The 22,256-nt window shown below is 51.2% G+C and overlaps 1 protein-coding gene across 4 annotated transcripts; it reads right to left on the bottom strand.

The window, feature by feature from the left end:
- Positions 1 to 310: 310 nt before the first annotated feature.
- Positions 311 to 10,605, bottom strand: LOC141934384 (von Willebrand factor A domain-containing protein 5A-like). 4 transcript variants are annotated; one of them, XM_074849786.1, is made up of 20 exons: positions 10,471 to 10,596; positions 9,472 to 9,617; positions 8,451 to 8,509; positions 7,838 to 8,079; positions 7,511 to 7,733; positions 6,982 to 7,124; positions 6,713 to 6,827; positions 6,144 to 6,271; positions 5,783 to 5,871; positions 5,186 to 5,330; positions 4,795 to 4,874; positions 4,166 to 4,277; positions 3,677 to 3,841; positions 3,429 to 3,532; positions 3,204 to 3,257; positions 2,892 to 3,073; positions 2,506 to 2,712; positions 1,801 to 2,024; positions 1,465 to 1,591; positions 311 to 1,260 (listed from the first exon to the last, which is right to left on the bottom strand). In XM_074849786.1, the coding sequence occupies exons 3-20, from the start codon at positions 8,497 to 8,499 to the stop codon at positions 1,181 to 1,183; spliced, it is 2,469 nt and encodes an 822-aa protein (XP_074705887.1). In that variant the 5' UTR covers positions 8,500 to 8,509; positions 9,472 to 9,617; positions 10,471 to 10,596; the 3' UTR covers positions 311 to 1,180. The 4 variants fall into 4 exon arrangements, with proteins under 4 accessions (XP_074705887.1, XP_074705886.1, XP_074705888.1 ...); XM_074849785.1 differs by lacking the exon at positions 9,472 to 9,617 and having other exon boundaries at positions 10,471 to 10,605; XM_074849787.1 differs by lacking the exons at positions 3,204 to 3,257; positions 9,472 to 9,617 and having other exon boundaries at positions 10,471 to 10,605.
- Between the last annotated feature and the right edge of the window lie 11,651 nt (positions 10,606 to 22,256).

The raw sequence follows: 22,256 nt of genomic DNA, 5'->3' as shown, positions 1-22,256 counted from the left end.
TAGGGTAAGTTAGACATCAGTCACTTGTCTGCTGGGCAAAGGGTTGCTACAGCTGCAACCACTAAGATCAAGCTCAAATAAGTTCAAGCTAAAAGTAGTCTAGAAAAAGCCTGGCAAGTCCTCAGCTCTTGTCTTGCTAACCTAGAACAGGTCTGTGCTCTTCCAAGAGCAATGGCAGCACCTTATTTAGTGTATTACAATACACAGCTCTCTGGGAAGCAACATCCTTTCATGCCCCTCCTGGTGACTTATAGATGGCCCCTGGAAGGAAGGATCATAGGCCCAACTGAAATAAAGGCTATGTCACACCTTTTGTCTTGCAGAATATTCAATATTTATTGGAAAATGAATCAGAGACTTTGCCAACATGGAGTGAGACCCATGAATTCAGGGCCCTGGGGCAGGAGAGAGTACACTGCATGACTGGTTTGGTAAGGAAAAGCTCCTGCAGTTCCACCTCCAACGTGCTGATAGTTTTCAAAGCAATCCTGCCCCACATGAGTTCTCCTGGACGTGATGGGCTGGGTCTGGTGTAGATGAGAGTTTTACTTCCAAAACGATTGGTTTACATGGCAATGCAGGTATGGGAGTTCCTAACACAGCCTGGACTTTTGGGGTAAAGTGAAGAGGTCAGCAAGTGGGATGCAAGAGGAGTCCTTCATTGGGAGCCACTGCTATTGCACCTGCTGTTGACACCTCTAAAGACTCATTTTTCTAGTGTGCACAGCGCTCTCTTGTCAAGATGGAAACCATAGAATCATAGGATGGTTTAAGTTGGAAAAGCCCCCTAAGATCATCAAGGCCAACTGTTAACCTAACACTACCAAGTCCACCACTAAACTGTGTCCCTAAGCGCCATCTTTGTGGGGGCCCGTAGCCCATTTTGCCAAAGCTGAATTTGGGAAGGGCAACCGCTGGGGAATGTGATATTTCCTTCCCACTCCCACCTCCACCCAAACCAAACACACTGGAGGCTCTGAACTAGAGCTTTTGTCTTGAGGAGTTCAGCATGATACAGGTTCAGCCCCACCAGTATAAGACAGAAGCAGTGAGAATTCATCTGTAATGTAGGACCCCAGCTGGTAACAACACTGGTATCCCAGCACAGTAGGTGAATTTAGGCTGTACTTTCTGGCACCTGCAGGTGCTGCCTGTCTGTAGCACAAGGCACGTGTTGAGCTCAGAGCCTGAAGACACTTGGCTTCACGCTGCTCCCAAGGAGGGTGTTGGCAGCCTCCAGGCACTTGTCCAGCTGGGACACTGCAGTCAGGGAGAGACAGAGGCACTGAGCGAGTCAGGCAGGAGGGGGAGTCCGCAGATGGGAAGGAGAAAGGGGACACAGGACTCCTTCACCTGCCCCCAGGAAACTGTGGTCCTGCGAAGGGGTGAGGCAGGTCCCACTGGAGACAGAAGGGAGGAGGCTGTGCTGTGGGGATCAGCAGGGAAAGGACCCTCAAGACTCACCAGCTCGGCTGCACAGCCAAGTCACAGCCTTGGCCTCCAGCAGCTCACAGAGGTCCTGGTAACACTTGTTGTTTCTGTGCAGCCAGGTCACAGCCAGCATTGTGGCCCAGATGCTTGGCTCCGTGGCCTGTAGGAGAACAATGAGTCAGGCCAGCACGCAGTGCTGAGCATCCTCCCTGCCCCTTCACTGCTTCCCACCCCTTCCTTTGCGGCTTCTGGTTTCTGATTCCTTCATTCGCTCTCTGGCTGCCCCTGGGATGCCAGTGTTGCCACCAGTCAAGGGCTTCCCACTGTCCCAGGATGACACGCTACCACCATAAGCAGTTTTCCTCTTACCTCACCAGGCATCTTTCCCTTGATTTCAGCCTCATCAATTTCCAGAACAGAGGCCAGTCCTGAGCTGAGGGCCCAGGAACCATCTACGTTCTGCAGAGCCACCAGCTCCTGGCACTCAGCAAAGGTTTTGGTGAACCAACGCCCAAAAATTGGAGAGCACCAAAAAACGTCCCTGTAATCCACATTCTTGAGAGAAGAAACAGGTGGTGGTGGTGGTTTACATGCTGTGGGAGATGTGAACAGGAGGGTTGGGAGAATGACAGGAAGCTGACCCCTCTACTCCTCTGTGCAATGCCCCAGAACATTATCTCTGCTCTTCTTTAGGCAGTTACCTGCAGTCTAAGCTCCTTCCTGCCTGTCCCCAAAGCACTCCCATCCACAGCCCTTCTGGACACCACTAACTCACCCCCACCATTGACCGTTGCCTCTTCTCCCGGCATTCCTGCTCAGCCATGTCCCAAGACCTCTCTTGATAGCCCTCCAACGCATCTCATCCAAATGTGTATTTATGATCTAGCACCATCCCTGTCCCCTCCCTGGGTGTCCCTGAGCTGGGTATCATACTTGCTGAAGGACTTTCACGTTTAATGGTAACTAAGGGAAAGGTTAAAGGCAAAAGTCATTGGTTTCCATGCCATGGTCAAGACATGGCAGCATAACCCTCCTATAAGAGATTAGATTATCCCATATTAGATTATCCCATACCTTTTGAGGAAGCCCCCTGCTGGGTCAGGGCAGCAATGCCATGAGTGAGTCGCCGGAGGGCAAGCCGTGACTGACGCACTGCTGTCAGCCAGCCAGGTGGGACCCAGATGGTCACAGGATAGCAGGAAGAGGCGTTACAGGGGCCACGAAGCTTAATGATCTGGCAGGTGACGAGTGACTGGCGGGGTGGCAACAGTGCCAGGGGCCCTTTGAGGGCAAACAGGGAAGAGAACTGAATTAAGCACATGGGGAAGAAGCACCTGGTGGTGATGGGGCCTACCCCGTGAGACTGGGGGTGCCCTGTGGCTGGGGTTCTAGTTCCAGTGGAATGAGAACATCCCATGGAGCTGCCTCACCAGCTCTTTCCTGCAAGTGTCTTTCCTTACCTCGGTACCAGGTGACCCTGTCTGATGTGCGAACCCCCACATAGCTGGTAAAGGGGCAGATGATCCCCGAAGTGAGGCTGATCTCAACTGCACGATGCCTGGGTTCATCGCTTGACCCACTCGCAGCCTCTGGCAACAACCTCTCCAGCAAGCATCTCGCAGCCAGACGGTGCCCAGCCAGCCTGGGGACAGAGGCGGGTGAGGCCCGGCCACCTGGCTCATCTCCATGCTGGGGAAAGGTGGACAGGGAGAGCCTGGACCCTGGGTCTCTCCCTTCAGGGATGAGGGTGGGCAGAGGGAAAACCTGCATGCCTGGGTCCTCGTCTCTCTGGAGGGAAGTGATGCCCAGGTTCCTGGGTCCTACCCCTGTGGGGTCAAAGCAGGGAAGGAGGGCATGCTTGGACACCTGGGTTCTCTGCCAGTTTAGGATTGTGTGTGGAAGATGGGAATGCACAAGCTATCTGGGCCCCCTCTCAGCTGGAGTCCATGTCAGCAATGAGGGGGATGCATGCATCTTCCCTTAGGGCAGGGTCTCACCGGCCGTCTCCCTGTGGGCACAGTGGGAATTCAATCGTGTGAGTGACATCCTGGCCGTCCAAGCTGTACTGCAAGGTCATGACCCCCTTGGCCAGCGTTGCATCCTGGGAACACATAGGAAGCTACTGGAAGATACTGGGGACATAAGATGGTTACTGGGGAATATTGGGAAGTTACTGAAAGATTGCTGGTGGTTACTGGGAGGCTACTGGGAGGTAGCTGGGGATGTCTGTGGTCCCAGCCCTCACCTGTGCGTGTCCATGGATCTGGGCATAGAGGAGGCTGTGCTGACCCTGAAAGATGGAGTGAGGGGTGCCACCCAGCACCTCAACCTCCAGGCCACGGGGCAGGGTCCAGCTCAGAGACACTTCCGCAGCTGCTGGCTTGAGAGCCTGCTTCAGGAACTTCAGCACCTGGGGACAGACAACAGGACACCCTAGTTCACAGATCCACCAGCCCACGGCCTCCGGTGCTGGAGTTCCCTGGGAGACACTGAGGTGTGTGGGGTAGCCTGCACCAGCTGGGTTCCCTGGGCACAGTCAGTCTGTGGGTTATAGCGGGGCAGAAGCCCGGGCACCTCGGTCCTCAGTGGGGTGGGTGGTGGGGTAGAGTCAGGGGAAGCTTGAGTGCCTGGGTTCCTCGGGCAGCTGTGTGAGGGCAGTTCAGGTGCTGGGGGGCTTCAAAGTCCGTGTGTCTGTGGACTAGAGGGGGACCTGCCAGGGCTCCTAGGTTCCTACCACAGATGCCACAGTGTTGTCAGAGGAGACGTAGGTAGCTTCACCCCCTGTTTCCCTGGCCAGGGCTGTAGCCAGGGCAGCACTTTCCTCAGAAAAGCAGAAGGAGAAACACCTATGGGGAGGCAGAGAAAAGTGTGAGAAATGAGAGCCGTAAGTGAGTGCAAGGATGCTGGGCTAGAGCTGGAGAACACAGGCTGGAGTTAAAGCTGGGGGAACAAAGCTGGGGTGCAGAACAAGGGGGCAGGAAGAAGAGCAGGGAGTAGAGTGAGGGACTGGGGTTGGATCTGGGGTTAGACAGGGAGCTGGCAGAGGAGAGCTGGGACTTGCGGCAGAGCTAGGGTCAGTCTAGTGGGGCTGGGGTAGAGTTTGGGGGCACATCAGGGTGTACAAACCCTGTGCCTGAGTTTTTCTGCTCTGTGAAGGGTGCCTTGGTTGTGGGAGTAGTAAGCGAAGAGTCTCACATGGGGGCTTGGCACAGGAGAGCTGTGCAGGGCGGGAAGGGTCTTTGGGACACTGGAGGGGCCCAAGGATTGGGGCGGGCACTGGTGAACATGGGCCCTCATCAGGGATAGAAATGACTGGACAACCAAAGTGTGACTGGAGGACTGGGGGCAGAGAGTCCCCGTTACCGGTGGCTGTCGCGGTGACGGCAGACCTCAGCGACGATGGCTTCTTTGTCAAGGGGTAGCCTGGCCATGAAGATGAAGAGCTGAGAGACAGGGGACATGAGTGGTGGGGTCCTGCACAGGAACCCCAAAATGTGGAGAGCAGGCCCCTGAAATGGAGAGAGGGGCCCAGGAGAGAGATACCCTGTAGCGAGACGACCCCAGGGAGAGAGATCCACTCAGGGACAGAAACCCTCACAGATATAGACCCACTTCTCCATTCCCCCACACCCCATGGTATCCTTCTTGTTCCCTTGTGACCACCACATACCTTGGGTGGCTCCTTCCATCCCTATTCCCACCCCCTCTCCCCCTGGGACACCTATCCCACCCCTCCATGCCCCTGCACCCAGACCTGGCGTGTATGCCCGCGGGGGCGGGGGGTATTGTAGACTGAGCGGAGGGTTTCCAGCAGATCGGTGTCACCCAGGCTGGAGCCGGTCGGGGGGATGCGCCGCATGGCCTCGGTCAGGTTGTCCTGAGTATATTCAACACTTTGCCTGTGGGGGGCACGGCATGTTTGGAGAGCACATTGCTCTGTGCCAGCCCTAGTGCTCCCTGAGATCCTGCCCCACAGCGCTTCCCACAGCTATGCCCTAGGGTCCTCTGCAAGTCCCTGCCCCACAGTAGTTCTTGAAGAGACATGGCTTCATAGTTTCTACAAGATTCAGCTCAACATCACCCCAAGAGGTGCTATCCCACAGTGCCACAAAGATCCCATCCCCAGAATCCATCCCTGCCCTACAGTAGTCAGTCATGCCCTCTGGCACCCAACATTGCCCTGTACCAGCCAGCCGATTTCAGAGCATGCACACCTGCCCTCCAGCATCTAACCCTGCCCCATAGCACCCATTCCAGCCCCACAGCACCCAGCCATGCCCCACAGTATCCAGCCCTACCAACCAGCACCTATTCCAGCCCCATAGCACCCAGCCTGCTCATGTTTGCTCACGGGTAGATGCCCACAGATGTTGTTCCATAGCAGTAGATGTTGAAGTAGCAGCCCAGGGGCAGGCTTTTGAGAAGGAAGAGCAGGGAGTCCTGTGGAAAGACACAGCAGGCAGGACTTGGGAGGTACTGGTGTGGGGTACAGATGCCTTTGCCCATAGTCTGGTCCTCCTAAAGCCTCTGGACTCCCCTGTATGACCTGAGCCAGTGTCCTGAAGTTCCCTGGGCTCCCCAGATACTTCAGGACCATTTCAGGCCCCACCAGTCCCCCCTCACATCTCTGTCCCTCTGTAAATGCCTGCCCTGGCCTGCTCCCCCTCAACCTGCTCCTCCACCCCATCCTGGTCCCTGTTCTGCAGGGGTACCTGAGCATGCTCAAGAAAAGTGGTGTCCAGGAGGAAGATGAACTCTCCAGACTGGCGCTGCCCAGGCACTGTCTCAGGGATGCTGGGTGACAGCGTCACCAACACCATGGGGTCACCAAGCAGAGAACCTGGAGGAGGTATGGGATCGGATGAAGGCCAGACAGGCACCCCCCTCCTCATGCTGGTTCTGATTCTCATCGTGCTTTCAGCTTCCACCATCCCAGAGCCCGTGATGCCCCACACTGGTACCTCAATACCCTACTGTACTGTTCACCAACTGCACAGCCCAGTGCCCCACGTATTCCAACCCAGTGCCTCCAACAGAGCTACCCAGTGAGCCCTAACTCAGAACTCCCTGCACGCATCCTGCTGTATCTGACACCCCACCACAGTGTCCCTAACACCCCACCCTGGAACCCCAGGACCCAGACTATCCCATCTGAATGCCTCCCATTCCTATCCCAGTGTCCAATGACATCTCGCCCCCCAGAACCCCCAGTGTGTCCCCGTGCCCCAATGCCTCCTGCAACCCAGAGGTGCCCTCATGTTCCCTCTGCAGCTGCACTCACCTGGAGGGGCTGTGGGGTCTCCCTTCTCTACCACAGCACTGACTGCCGTGGGTTCTCCAAAATACACCAGCAGCTCCAAATCCTGATGATCTGGGGGGCTGCCAGACAGTGAGACCTGGAGAAGAGGTGCCTGACCAGACATGGGAGGAGGGGACCCGACCCAGCACCGGGCCAGGCGCAGAGGCACTGATCTCAGTGCATCCCCTTTTTCTCAGTGATGACAGCCCTCCCCAGCTCCCCCCGGGGTCCTGGCACCCAGGAGGGCATACCTGTGCTGTGCTGCGGTCCTGGGCAGTGTAGAGCAAAGGGGTGAGGGAGAAGTTGGCCTGGACATTGGCCACTCCACGGGGGGACTGCAGGCTAGCGGTGAGCAGCAGGCTGTAGGGCAGCTTGCTAGTGAGACAATTCCAGGCTGCAGGGAGAAACATGGCACTGGGGTAGGGAGAAACATGGCACTGGGGTGGGCAAAGGCTCTCCCTGCAGGGGTGGGGGGTGGGAGGGGCAGGATTTGGCATCCATATATAGGCCATATGGAGAGATTTGGGGCTTGTCAATAAGGTGTATGGAGGTGTCCATGAGTCTGTTTACGGGGAATGGGTGTGGGAGGTGTGGATCCCCTCATGGAGCACAAGGAGGAATATGTGGATCTGTCCAGGGGCTGCATGGGGGCAAAATGTGGGTCCCCCTGTGGGCGCGAAGGGAAGTTGCATTGTGTCTGTTCGTAAAGTACACGGGGAGTCTGTGGCCCTTGTGTGGGGTGTGTGACTGGGAGGGCAGGTTCCTTGTGGGGTCACTCACCATATTGTTTTGTGTGGGGATGCAGTGTGGGTGCCAGCACAAAATGGGCTGCTCCATCTGGCTTCCGTGGCAGCTCTTGGACATAGCGCAAGGTCACGACCACCTCCCTGCCAGCGGACAGGGTGCCCAGGCAGCAGGCAAACACCTCACCTGGGCAACTAGACTGATTCTGAAGGTATTCCAGATTCTCCCAGCCCCCTGTAGCCTCATGCAGCTGCTGGGCCTGGGTGGGAAGGGGAAGGACAGACAGTTGATCACCAGGCAGGCCATGGGCTGCTCATGCCATGCCCTGTGGTGGTTCGCCCATTTGTCCCTGGACTCTGGTACCTCATCCCGCAGCATGGCCTGGACCTTGGCATCCTCACTGCAGGCCTGGAAGGAGTAGATGGCCATGTGGGAGCCCAGGGGGAAGACAAAAATGACTTCTGTGGAGATCTGATTCTTGTTCTGGTAGATGAGTTCGGCAGTCACGTCAGCCACATAATCCTGGATAGCAACATCCACCACAGCACTACGCAGAGGCACCAAGTACAGGGGTACGTGGAACCACTTCCCCAGCAAAAAGGATCCTGTTGAGAGAGATGCAACCTGTCCATCAGCACACATGAACGACACAAGGAGGTGACTGGGGCTGCTTCAAGTATGTGGCTGTTCCCACCCTGGAAACCAAGACTAGGTGACCAACGTTATTGAGGGTCTAGTGTGAGCCTGACGTGGAACAGTATCTGCCTCCCACCCCTCCAATTTCCCTTTTTCCCATTCCTCTGTTCCCCACCCATTTCCTGTAGAGCTCTTGCCCATTCCCATCCTTGTTTCACTCTGGGAAGATCCCATCCAGATTATTTCCCCTGTGGCTGCCTATCCTTCTCCTTTCTTTGTCCCCCTTTGGGAGCACTCCCCATTCCCCAGATGTCCCTCAGCTGTCTGATCCCCAGCTCACCGTCATGGGTGTAGGATTTTCCTAGAAGTCCAAAGCTCTGACGCCACATTTCTGGAGACCTACAGACAAGTCTCCTGTAAGAGGAGAGATCCACAGAAACCACCAGGCAGCCCCTATTCGATGACAATTCCTTGTCATTTCTCTTACATACATAGCTGGAAGCCCCAACCCACCATGTAGAGCCAGAGCAAACTCAAGGATTCAGAAACCCGTGTTCAGGAGCACTGGGATGTCACCAGGAGTATCTCTGCATTGAGGAGGTCTGCACCCCCCACCCCCACCCTGGGGGGATCTTGAAGAGAACTAAGGGATAACAAAGGGAGATGGGGGGAAGAAGGTGTAAAAGCAAGAGTGGATGGATGGATGGATGGATGGATGGATGGATGGATGGATGGACGGATGGGTGGATGGATGGGTGGGTGGGTGGGTGGGTGGGTGGATGGACGGATGGGTGGGACTGTACTGGGATGAACAATGCATGGCTATCCACCCATGGCTGGATGGATAGATTGGCAGACGAGGTCCATTTTGGGACAGATGGACACATAAGTAAACAAAGAGAGAGACACCAGAATTTTTGTTGAAAGCGATGGGTGGACAGGTGGAGGGGTCCATTTTAGAAGAGATGAGCAGGTGCCCATCACCAACAGTATTGTGTGAATGGAGCTGCACAAGAGAGAGCACCTGTGAGGGCAGGTTGAAAGTCCAGATGATAAGGGGGAACACGATGGAGAGAGAAATGAGGCCAGGGACAGCTATTCCATGACTGCAGAGCAAACCCCAGAGAGTGTTTTGCTGATCAGGGATATCAATTAAACTCAGACACCAGAGTGAAAAGAGCAGGTGTATTTACTAGAAATAACTAAATAATATAACAGAATAATATAGAAAACATACAGTAAGAAAAGACAAAGTAGCGCACTTAAACAAATAGGAAAATACAGGGTAATGCATCAAATCATTACTGCCTGAGAGAGAGAATAGTGATTAAGAAAGATCCATCACCACTTGCATACGTTACCATCATCCAGATCCGCAGTCGCTGGGCAGCCCCGGTTACAGCGAGGATTTGGAGAGCCTTTCCCTGCAAGTGGGAAATCCTACGCGGTGCGTCCACCCGTAGGTGAGGCTTCCAAAATCGCTGTGAGCGGGCCCAGCCTTATATACCTAAAAATCAGTAAGCCAAAATAGCTGACACCTTTGTTTTAAGCGGAAATATCTGGTTTTCATCTCAGTTAGGTTCCCCCCAGAGCCTGGCCAGGGCTTAAGAGAGAAGCTAAGGGAGTTTCCCTGCTTATCTAGTTAATTTATGAGCAAGGTCACAAGGCCAGACAACTGTTTCCGTGGCCTTGTTATCTTGCTCACACATAAAGAAATATAAGGATACATTCAGGATAGACATGTTTTATGCTGTTTAAACTACATCTTCTATGCATATTTCACTAATGACTACATACGGAGTTAGCAGTTTCAGTTCAGGGCCTGTTGCTCAGGCTTCAGTATTTCCACCTTTTACATCAAAATAGGTGGTTTGCTATAACTTAGTATAATACCTATTAGTACAATGATTATTGGTTATAAAATGTACAGGATTCATCTATAGGTCAACTCTGGCTTGGGCTTATTGTCCAAGCCTTAGCACTTCAGAGAGGCACTGGGGGAGGGTGTAGTTCAGGTGACACCTGGGCGTCTTCTGGCCACGTGCCAGGAGGTGAAGGGGCCTGCCCTCCCCCCCAAACCCATCCACATCAATCTCTCTGGTTCAGACACATTTGCCTCAATCTCCCCAGTTCCCGCTCTGGGGTGAGAGGGTGGGGAGCACCAGGAAAGTCCCCACCCCCCCATCATGCTGACAGGGTGGGCAGACAGAGCAAATAGGGTGTAAGTCCTCGCGGGAGTAGGGGTGAAGGATGGACAGAGGGATGGATTGAACAGGGGCGGGCTCCCCCCGTGACCAGAGAGAAGGAACAGAGAGTAAGGGCAGAATAACGAGGGGAAGCACAAAGAAGCCGACACTCACCAGGATCAAGGCCAGCAGGGCGGACTGGCACTCCGATGGCCGGAGGGAGAGAGGGAAGAGGAAGGGGGAGAGAGAGGAAGGGGCAGAGCGGGGAGGCCCAGGGACAGGAGGGAGGGATGGAGGGACAGAGCAAGAGGCGTTCGGGCGGACAGGGAGGCGCCGGGCTGCGGCTGCAGAGGGGTGGCCGGGATGGCGAGAGAGGAGGAGGGGCCGGCGGACAGACGGACGGGCGGGGGGGGCAGCGCCGGGGGGGCGGGGACACATCGCTGCAAACCCCCTCCCGAGCAGCCGGGCGGCTGGTTCCGCGGGGGCTGCGCGGGCAGCGGCGGTCCTGGGTGCCGGGGAGGCGGGGGGATGGAGGGGAGAGGGGCCACCCCCGGGGGAGGGGATCTGAGCGGGGTCCCTGCACCCCCCCGCCCCCTCGGCAGCGTCGGCAGGCTGGGCTGCGGGGGCCGCCCCGCATGAGCTGCCGCCCCGCGGGTCCCGCGAAGAGGGTTCGCTCCCGGGGTGCGAAAGCCAATCTCCGAGACAGCGCCGGGGCACCCGTTCATGCCGCACTGGCGCAGGGGGGTGCGAGGGGGGGATTCCACCCAGCCGGCACCACACAGGGGGTCTGCAGGGTATTTCCACGCTGCAGCCTACACGAACACACATTTCCCGTAACGCCCATTGCTCAGTTTCTGACCGCTTCATCCCTCGCTGGTCAGTACCAGCCTCCTCTCGATTTAACGTTACAGCCCGTTTTAATTGTTCTGCGCAAGCTCAAAGGCTGAGGGTCTTTCTTCGGGCAGGGGTCTTCCGAGCAGGGGGCGGGAGTTGTACTGTTGTAATGAGGATAGTTCCTCACAAGGACACTCTAATCTCTAATTAAGCTGATTTACGATACACAATTTGAATGAGCTTCCATATTTCAGGTTCTTCTTCCAGCACAGTAGCTCCTGATTAGAAGTTCCTCACTAAATCACTGCTGACAGTTTAAAGAACAGGCTGACCTAACTGATACGCCCTATACGTCCCTGTATTGGATGAGAAACATTTGCACGGACTACAATATGTCCTATATGTCCTTGTACTCGATGAGAAACATTTGTTCAGGCTACAACGGGAGCGTCTGTGCCCCCAGCCCCGCCAGCGCCCGGCTGGGGTGGGGTCCCGGGTGCCGCAGGGTGCTCCAGGCAGAGCCGAGGAAGGGGCTGCCGACCCCTCAGCGGGGCTGCTCCTGGCCAAGCAGAGTCTGCCGAACCTCCCCCGCCGCCCAGGCCTTCCGCTCTCTCCTCACGTCTGATGCGAATGGCAGCAGCTGCCAGGGGCTCCCTGCAACCAGGGCGGTGTCTTCTGTGTGCCTGAGGAGGTGGCGCTCGTCCCTCCAGGAGCCTGTCCCCTGCCAGGCCTGCAGCACTGGCTGCAGATTTGGAGGCTGGGCTCAGTCCACACGCTGATTAGTGCCAGGCTGGCGTCTGGGTGGTGGACTGCGTGTTGGCCTCGGTCCGGCCGGGATCGGGGCGACGCGCAGAAGAAAGACAAACTCACACCAGTTTGTTGAAGGGGGGACATTGCCGAGAGCAGGTGCCGCTGCACTGTCTGCCAGCTCCCAATTTATTCCCACCTGTTTACATGGGTTTGTTTTTACTTCTCCATCCTGCTGACCTTCAGGTTTTATCTGTTTACTGCTCACACGCTCACCATGCATTCTGCAGCCGGTGTTCCTGCTCTTTCTGACGCTCCAACACGGTGTTCCGAAGGTTGCCTCGGTTTCCCACAATCATTCTTCTAACCTCAAGGTCAGTTTACATTTTGTTAACCACCAGTGCTTAACTCCCACACTGCGAAGCAGCAAAACCAACATACTGGCCAGCTGAGGAATGGGAAGGGCTGGCAGACAAGCTCAAACTCATAAACCTCCTTTTGACATGGGTGTTTCCTCTCATCTGCTGGATTGGGATGCTCTGTCTCCACCTTCCTCCCGTGTGCCAGCCACGCTCATGCCTCCCTGGCAGCCAGGCCCCGGTTGAGACAACTCACCTCACTGGTGGCCTCTGGACACTCAAGGGGCCAAATCGCGTTTGACTTCAGATGTGTTGCTCCCAGAGCACAGCCTGGCTGTCTCTCCCTGGGAGTGTGCGTAGCGCTGAACTCTCACTCCTCCAGCAAACCTGTGCAGCTTCCTGCAGTCTGCCTCTCAGGACTGCTGTGATTCTCAGACAAGGCCACTCCCAGGCTGTCCTGACAGTGTGACAGCCTCGATCAGCACGGACAGTTCTAGCTGCCTTTGTTCGAATTCTGCCACGGTGTGTCCAGTCTCATTACACCCGTGGGATCGAGTTCTTTGAGGAAGTGGGTGAACTGACATTCACATGCTGCTGGTAGATGTGGCCCATGACTACTTTTAGGAACTGGTGGAACACCTCACGTTGTCTCCAATAGTTCTGATGCTTATGAACAGACAAATGAGCCACAGGTGTAGATGTACATGCTGCATCTGAGCAGCTAGGGAACACTTCCCTGCCTCTTGGATCTTCCTTTCCTCACCCCAGGTGATGAGTCACGCTTGGTCAAAAAGTGCCACAAATACTGAACTGCTGACCCCTTAACCCAGCTTCACCTTCCCAAGCTTCTGTCCAGCTGGGATGCTGAAGGTTCTCACTGACTCTTGATGGAGACCACTTGGTGGCTGTGAATGGTTTTGGGGTGCTGGACCTCCAGTATCTTCTGAGCATCTCTGGAGGATGTCAACCCCCTCACGTCTGGGCCTCTTGAAGTGCAAAGCAATAACACTTGGTCTTAGTGCAGCATAAAGGTAGTCTGCCCAGATGCTCACATATTTTCTGTCCAGACAAAACGGCAGAGCCTGGGGCATCCAGAATAGGAAGCAGCCGGGTGAACAACCCAACTGGTGACAGTGGTACAAGAAGTTGCCACAGGGCTGGAGGGCAGCTGTGTGCTGCTGCGGAGGGGATTACTGTAGCCACCCCTCCATCTCTCACACGCACACACATGCTCTTTTGGTGCTGCGGTATGTTCAAGTCACCTGTATAGGACTGATGTATGCAACTGCAGGAATCTTGCACCCTTTGTGACAGGGGCTGGAGGCCAGCTGGGGCACCTAAGGATGTCTCAGATGTCTCTAGGTCCCATTGCACAGACAACTGAATCACCCTGTCTACGTGAAGTAAAGGGTTGAGAGTTGTCAGGGAGCCCGGATGGCAAGCAGAATAAACTACCCATCAGGAGAAAATAAAAAGGAGGGATGTCATTATGAGTTGAGGCCTCTGGAGCTTCTGACCACAGACAGCATGCAGAGGAAAACACATTTCACTCTGCAGTGGCCTTTATTCCCAGATCTGTGTAAAGGTGAGAACAAACAGGAAGCCCAATTTTCAAGTTCTTTTCATTTTATCGTTTGAACAAACCTTTCCATAATTTGGGGCACTAGTGTGTATTTGAACCATGTGGATCTGAGAAGAGATCTCTGGACAAGTCCTACGTGTGTGGATATGGCCAATGCTCTCCAAAGTATGTCATCAGTGTGAACGCATGGTCATCCATGCCCAGAGAACTGTTCTCAGAGGGCAGGATTAACTTCTGGGTGTAGATCAAAAGACCATATGGAGTCTTGTTTAGCTTGTAAATAAGGGATGTAAATTTTTTAAGGACATGTGAAGCCCCAAACATGATTTCCTAGTAATCACAGGCCAAATAAATGTCTCAGACTATTTCTGGAGATAACAAGTGGGCTTTGAAAATTTATTCAGAATCTCTGATTCTAATCTAGCTAGTCCCAGAGCTAGATTAGACTACAGCCATGCCAAGGACTAGCCAGGCCAGGGTAGAGCACCAAAGGCTAAGGGGAGGCTTAAACACTGCAACAAAACTGAAGCCTGGCCACAGATGAGTTACCTGCGTAAGGTAGACAGCAAATATTGCAACTTAAATATTGCATCAAATACTGGGGATGGGCTTCTGTTTGAGATAAAGGTTGGGACATGCAGTTCCCTCAACGTAGGTGCTTTTTACCACCTGGAATGCCCCAGCTGTCCAGATAAGCTTGGCAGATAGCAAAGCCTTCTGCAGCATCAGCTGAAGGTTGTGTGAAATACCCTGTAGTGCCAAGTATGGTGTTAGAAAATCATATTAGATGACTAAATGCCTGCCTAAGGCAGCTGAGACATTCAAACCCCAGAGCTGTGAATGGAAAGACAAAAAGCAGGAGAAGCAGGATAACGGGTAAGAAAAGCATCCCTGCAGTTCAGAGAATATCTAATGGCACAGTGTGCAATTTCTTCTAACAACTCAGCGTCAGCACCAGACCTGGACAAGGAAAACCAAAGTAAACACTGGTTGGGACTCATCACTCCAACTGGCATTCCAGAGTCCATCTCAACTAATCATCTTGAGTCACTGGTCAGAAACAGGAGTGCCTCTGGCAACAAATCTTTCAACAACTCTACCTCAACACATGACTCCACCCTTCGGTCTGTAACTGCACTTGAGCACTACTTCAGCTGTACTCCTTGTACTCCTTCCAGGGCCCTCTTACAGTTCACAGGCCCAACAGGTCTTTTGAGATGGATGGGATTACAAGAACTACAGTGTCCTCGGGAGTACTTGAGCACTAAAGGTTGTTTCCTTCAGCAAACTTTGAGGAACTTGTAATGTCAAAACTTGGTCCCCCTTTTTTTTTGCAATGTGCAGAAACATTTCCATACATTTGGTTTCAAAAAGGTTCTTGTTATAATGGTTATAATGTTATTTCATCCATGACCATTCTTATTTTTTCTGCTTTCAATGACAATGCACACAAATGTTCGTGAAGTAAGGGCACATGTGGAATTTCAGTAATTAACTGAAATTTAAACATGATTGATGTGAGTTTGAAGGCTCTGGCCTGTTCCAATCTGGTTTAAGATGTAAGATGCAGTTGCCAATGTGTAAAATACATGTGTATACACAGTCAAAACATAGACATCTGTAGAACACAGTTTAGGAAAGCCAAATAGTTTTAATGTCAATAATAGTCACAGAAAAACAAGCAGCTTCTTGCCATTTTGACTGATAATGGGAAACAAAATAACAGAGAAAATAAATTATAAAGATGAATAGGAAAATTACTATGTGAAGATCTTATTTCAGATGGAAAATTCTGTTTTCACCCTGTTCTAGTTGTGTCATAGTCTGAAAATTCTGCAAAACATATGAGGTGTTGTGTGTCGTTAATGGTAAATTCCCAAATGCACTAATGCCAATGGACACTTGCTATTCCAGCAGGAAAAATAAACAGTGGGACAACTGACCGATCTTGAACCAGTTCCAGATGGAGGTTCATCCTTCAGCAGTGCACAGACAGGCAGAGCAGAGTCCCAGCCATCTGGAGAAGGTTTCTGCACTGGAAGACCTGATTCAGCTACAGAGCGAAAGCGCTTCAGGTGGGGGTGCATCATATTGAGAAATTGTTATGGTACCCTTCGAGGTGAATTAAACACATGTTTGTGCTTAAATATAAAATAAAAAGTTAATGAACAATGCATTGGGCAGAGTCCTACTGCAATATGCAGTTCTACATGGAGTCTGCCAAGCTGTGTCAGAAGCAGGTTCCTTACATCCATTTGCACCAGCAGCGCTCCTGTGGGCGGGTGCATGGGGCATCTCAGCCTGGCCATGGGTCCATCCCCCAGCCCCGCTCTGCTGCCCAAAGGTGGCCCCTGAGCTTGGGCCCCTCAGTGCTCCCATTCTAGGATGGCTACAAGACAATGCTGAGGCTGTTTCTTACCTCACCACCAAGGGAAACTGCACTCCCCTGGAAGGAGTCTGCTTTGTCTCTGGCGTTCCTGCTTCCAGCCTTCTTGTGGTTGGGCCTTCTTGCCCTCCATGCCAGATCACTCCTTGGTCACAAGTTACTGCTGCTGAGCAGTTAAAATTAGAATTTCCCCTTTAATATCAGGCAAGGCGGAAATCACATTTCTAACAGGTAAATGAGATTAATTTTGTTCAAATTAGAAAAGGTTATTTTATAACTCTCTTCTATCCTCTAAGTCTGGTTCAGGGTGAAAATATTAGGGTGGACATTAATGCACAACTATGAAGAAAATTACAGCAGGAAGGATGAATAGAAAAACAAGCATGCTGTCAATCTGTTAGATATTCACTGTAGTGTAATTGAATACCAAATCACCTTAGATATTTTTTTTACTTTCCATTTGCACAGTGTATTTTGGGATAAGAAGGGAAGAAATTCCACTGATAGCCTTAGCAGTCTGCCTGTGAGAATTACAAATGCAAACTGTCCTGCAGCAAGGTAGGTGGGAAATTTTCCTCTGATTTTTTCTACTAAAATATGGTGAAACAAGAATAATTTTAATTCTATTTTGAATGTTACTCTTTTGGATATTCTATCTGAATGAAATAAAGATATTTCAATATGATTGTCCAGAACTAAGACAGTAGTCTGTGGTCAATAATGAGAGAGAAAAAAAATCCTCTAACAGTGTAGTTCATCTCAATTACTTCGAACTCTGACGGTGGGATTAGTATGTCCAGATATGTCTGTCTGCACTGAGGTTAATTGTGTGTGCCACAAGATTTAGTCTAACAAGTAACACCAGTTCCCTGGCAGATTTCTTGTGAGTGAGGAACACTTTCTTGTTCCTCAGCCTTGTGTTCTTTTAGCTTCTGGAGGAATGCTTTAACAGAAAGAACCTGAAAAAAACAAACAACAAAAAAGATCAAAACCAATCCCCAACACTTAGAAATAAAGGAAAAAAGGAGATAAGGGAGGGAGAGAAAGAAGATAAATTCACCGTTTTAATAACTGTCAGTGCATTAAAATCAAAAATCCATTTCTTCTCGTGATTTCCTTCAGTATCTATTTCCTACGTTGGTATTTGTCATCTTAGGTGATGAAATGGTCACCCACCCAAGAATGCCTCTTTTCCTTTCTTCATCTGGCTGAAGGTTTCTAAATCATAGCTCGTTTCTGTTGGCTGGTGTCGTGGTTTGAACTCGACCAGTAGCCAATCACCACGTGGCCAGTCATTTGCTTCCCCCCTCCTCCCCCCCCCAGTGAAATAGGGGAGGGACAAAAAAATGAAATTTGTAGGTTAAATAAAAAAAAAATAATTTAGTAATAGTGACGAAACAACTGTAACAATAGTAAGTCCAAATGGGTAAAATACAGCAGTGGCTCACCGACCGGCGACTGGTACACAACCCGCCCCCCGCAGCGATCCGACCGCACCAGAAATCCCGCCACCGACCGGGAAACCAAAACCAAAATGGAAAACGAGAGAGCACCGTCTGCCTGTATACTGAGCATGACGTCACATGATATGGAATGCTCCAATGATCGATGTGGCCCGGCCCTCCAGCTGTGCTCCCTCCCAGCCCAAGGAAAGTTAACTCTATCCTGGCTGAAACCAGGACAGATGGAATATCACTTTCTGACCCCGCAGGTTTCAAAAAATATTGCCAAGTGAGATAAACGATACCTTTCAATATTTTCCTCAACATTTTTCTGCATATTTCAGTTTTTTGTCAAGTTCAGTATCCACAAACACTCATCAGTCTGTCCGGTTCCTTGAAAATGCATCTTACTGGTTGTACTGGTCTGGTGTAGTGTAAGTTATCAAAACATCCCAATGTAGTTCTGTGTGATGGTTTGCAAAGCCGAGGAAACCATTTTGTTAAAAAATTTGCATAAAAGAAAATTAAAAAAACCCCACAATAATCTCTCCCTGTGTTTAAAATGCTCCAAGAAGCTCCATAATTCAGTGTTCCCTATTGTTGTGGTTTAACTTCAGCCAGCAACTAAGCCCCACACAGCCACTCCCTCACCTCCCCTCAGTGGGATGGGGGGGACAATCAGTGGAGTAAAAGTGAGAAAACCTGTGGGTTGAGATAAAGACAGTTTAACAGGTAAAGGAAAAGCTGCTCATGCAAGCAAAAGCAACACAGAGTATTTATTCACCACTTCCCATGGGCATGCAGGCGTTCAGCCATCTCCATGAGAGCAGGGCTCCATCATGTTACTTGGGAAGACAAATGCCATCACTCCAAACATGCCCCCTTCCTTCCTCTTCCCCCCAGCTTTATATGCTGAGCATGACATCGTGCGATATGGAATATCCCTTTGGTCACTTGTGTCCCAGCTGTGTCCCCTCCCAGCTTCTTGTGTACCTCCACCCTACTCGCTGGTGGGGTGGTGTGAGAAGCAGAGAAGGCCTTGACTCTGTGTAAGCCCTGCTCAGCAGTAACTGAAGTATCCCTGTGTTATCAACACTGTTTTCAGCACAAATCCGAAACATAGACCCATATACTAGCTACTATGGAGAAAATTAACTCTAACCCAGCCAAAACCAGCACACCTGTCCACACCTGTCATTGGGAGTGTCAAAACTAGTGACAGCAAATCAAAAAATGACAGTGCAATTGGAATGGACTACTCATCAGAAAGGTGTTCTCTACCCAATCCTATAACTAGGGACACATAGGACCATTGGGGGATACCCAGAGTTCCAGAAGGACTTTGGGAAGGAACCATACAACCTTGCATCAAGAATCAGGACCATCTCTACAACACCCAGAGAACCTAAGAGTACCGGAGGGAACCCAGTTGCCCTCAGCAGGAAACCTTTTCCATCTCATAGCTATTGAGTGAGTCACAATCCCAAGGTTCATTCCAACAAAGACACTTTGGTAGCGTTTAGCACTGGATGAGGACATCCAAATGTGCACATTTCATGAGAGAATCTCCATGGCAGCCATGGAATCTGAATTCACAGTGTCATCAGTGGGGATTTAGTCACTGCCATGGCTGGATTCAAAGGATGGTTCATCCAGCCAGACATTGTCTGCTAGGGCAGTGCTGAACAACTCACTGCAGTGACTGTGTTTTGAAGTTCCCCATGGCCAGGAAGAGAGTTTAGGCACCCACACCACATTAGGCATACCTAGAGTGCCACTCTAGTCCCTAAACATCGGTCTTGAACAAGATTTTAGGCTATTGAAGACATCTGCATGGGACTGGAAGCTATGAGATATGATCTAGAGGAAATGTGCCCTTCTGGAGTGGTAGCTGTAGGCCACATGAGCGCTGCCTGAATTCTTTGCTTTTTCTCTTGCTTTCCTGTCTTTCCCACTGCATATTTAAGACCCAGATTTTCACTGGTGTTAATAGAAGTAATTCAGGCAAGGTCTTAATGCTAGCCCTAGGACCAGGGTGAAAAAGAACTCTGCTTGGAAGTTGCTGCTGCAGTAGTAATTCCACACCCGCAGGCACTGGCACACAAGGGTCTGCACTCCTAAACTGTCAGCATGTTCCTGGGACTGGTAATCAGTCCAGGGAAACCCCCAGGAATGAGTCAGGATTTAGCACCTGCAAAAGTGTACTCCCAGCAGGCAATTTGGGTGGGGCATCTCAATTTTGGCAGCTAGAAGAGTTTGATCAAATGGGTGTGGCCAGCAGGAACAGACTACGAAATAAGATTTAGAAACATTGCCAGGGCATGTAGGCACAGTGTTAGGAAAGCCCGTGCTCACCTCAAGTTCATCTTTGCAAGGAATGTCAAGGGCACAAGAAGAACTTCTATTGCTACATTAGTTGTAAAAGGATGAACAAGGAAAATGTGAGGAACTGTTTTAACAATTATGGTATGTGTAAAGGCAACCAGCAGTGTATGGATTTGCAAGACTTTCTGCAGTACTGATAGAGAACTGTAGAGGGAGCCAAGTGACTCGGTTGTGTTCCTGTTGTCTGTGGTCCCTGGAACAAGCTGGAGCGTCCCACCACAACACAGAGGGAATTTGTGGATTTATTGGATCCCAGGACTGAATGAAGTTTGCCTCGTTGTGGACAGTCTGAACTTGGAATTCAGGTATGGAGTGAAAACTTACGTGATTCACACCCTGGTTGAGCCCCGTGCATCTAGAGGGACCCTGTAACGTGACAAGTAAAGGTCAGCCACAGTACAGCTAAAAAATAACAATACATCAAATCTAGACATGGAGCAGAGAAAAGGGTGCCCGATGAGTATAGTGGCAGGGGATGTCTCAAGGACACGTGGAAAGAGCTGTCTTCTGGAGATGTTCCTCTCTCTCTAGCTAGAGCCAACATGACTACTCCAGACTCATATATCACCTTTGCTATATCATAGATTGAAAAGATAATTCTCAGGCCGGTTCTGGTGATCTAGTTGTGACCATTACAGCAGCCAGGATGGAAAGAACTCTGTTTAGCTTCTGAAATTCATGCAAATCATTCCACCCATCTTTGGGTTGCCTAAGCAAGCTGTACAGAGCTCAGTTCACCTGTCCAAACATTTGAGGTGCCCTGGGGTACCTGGTCATTCTCATCAATCCACTAAATGTGATGTAGAAACCATAAGAAAACCACACTCTTCTGAATGGGCAGTTGGATGTTAGGTGGGGTACTCCAGGGCGTCTCAAACTATTTGCAAGGCCATATTCTGCTTTTGTTGTGAGGCAGACTTGAGGTTTACTGCAAAGGAGCAAACAAATGCTGATTCAGCGATGGTGACAGGTGACGATCATGTGTGGGTGTATTCCGTGAGCGTCAGGGAGCAGAACTTGGGAAGCAGTGGGGCAGTGCCAAGGGGTCCTTTGTTCAGTCTGTTTTATCTCCATTGTAACAAGGAGATAATGGACATTGCTGGGATCTGTTCTTACATCAGTCATAGGGTAGACTATTGTAGTTCCTTACTTGGAGCATTACCAGAGCTCTGGCAAGAGGTAGTGGGATACATGGACATCAAGAGAAGCCGTTAAGCTCATGGTTTTGATCTCAGGGAGCAGAGAAGGAGGTGTTCAAGGCCTAATGTAACAGAGGATGGGGGCTGAGGTGCAACATTTAGGCCTGTGTGTGTTTGAATCCAGAGATGACCCAGATCGGGGTGGAAGGAGGGAGCTGTGAGTTGGGATGGCTTGTGGTTCATGCAGGTGTCAGCGGTGAGTGTTGCAGTCACAGTGTCTTGGCTGATCACTGTAACTGAAGCCTGGAGAGCAGGACCTGTGCATCTGCCAGTGTCCTGGAAGAGCGGGTGTGGAGAGGTGGGTCCATGGCATTTCCTTTCCACGCGCTGTGTGTGCAGATTGCTGGCTGAAAGGACCACCTTCCCGGCACTGGGGATTGCTGTTTGCCTTCTGCAAGGGAAGTTTGATGCGGGAGAAGTCTATGGCTTTGTCTGCGGCCTGCAATCAAAGTCTGTGAGTTTCTGCTCTAATGAGCCCTGGTGGGAACACATTGTCCAACTAAGTTTCTGGTCTCACAGCTCATGCTGGGCTCCATTAAAACTCCAAGTAACTTTTCTTTCTGCTTCTGCCTGTCATTTCCTCGGGGCAGCTTGCCAGATTTTGCCACAGCCACAAAGCAGCAGGGAGGTAGCCTCAAGGGGCTCATTAAAATGCTGACAGCCATAATGAGCTCTGTGTTTGGTTTTCTGCAACTCCCCATAGAGCTGTAAGCATTGTGCTAATTAGGGAGCTCCCAGATGTGTTTCAGTGAATACCTACAGCATAATTTTCGTTTGTCATTTGTTTTAATTATGTATAACAAGAAGAATGGAAACGAAGAAATTCTCAAAGGAAATCAGTCCAGCTTATACCCTGATGGGGATCAGGCAGAGAGAGGGAAAGTATCTTTGTGATCAAGCAACAAGTGGCCAGAGTCAAACTTTGATTCGTGTGCTGGGAGTAAGACAGTCCTTGTTACAGTCTGTTCTCCTGTCACTGCAGCCCACGGCAGTGTCAAGGGCTTTATTTGCAAAGCCTTGGTCTGC

Source organism: Strix aluco, chromosome 24 (genome assembly GCF_031877795.1).
Source record: "Strix aluco isolate bStrAlu1 chromosome 24, bStrAlu1.hap1, whole genome shotgun sequence".
Taxonomy (NCBI): domain Eukaryota; kingdom Metazoa; phylum Chordata; class Aves; order Strigiformes; family Strigidae; genus Strix; species Strix aluco.
This window is presented reverse-complemented; position numbering and strand designations above follow the sequence as displayed.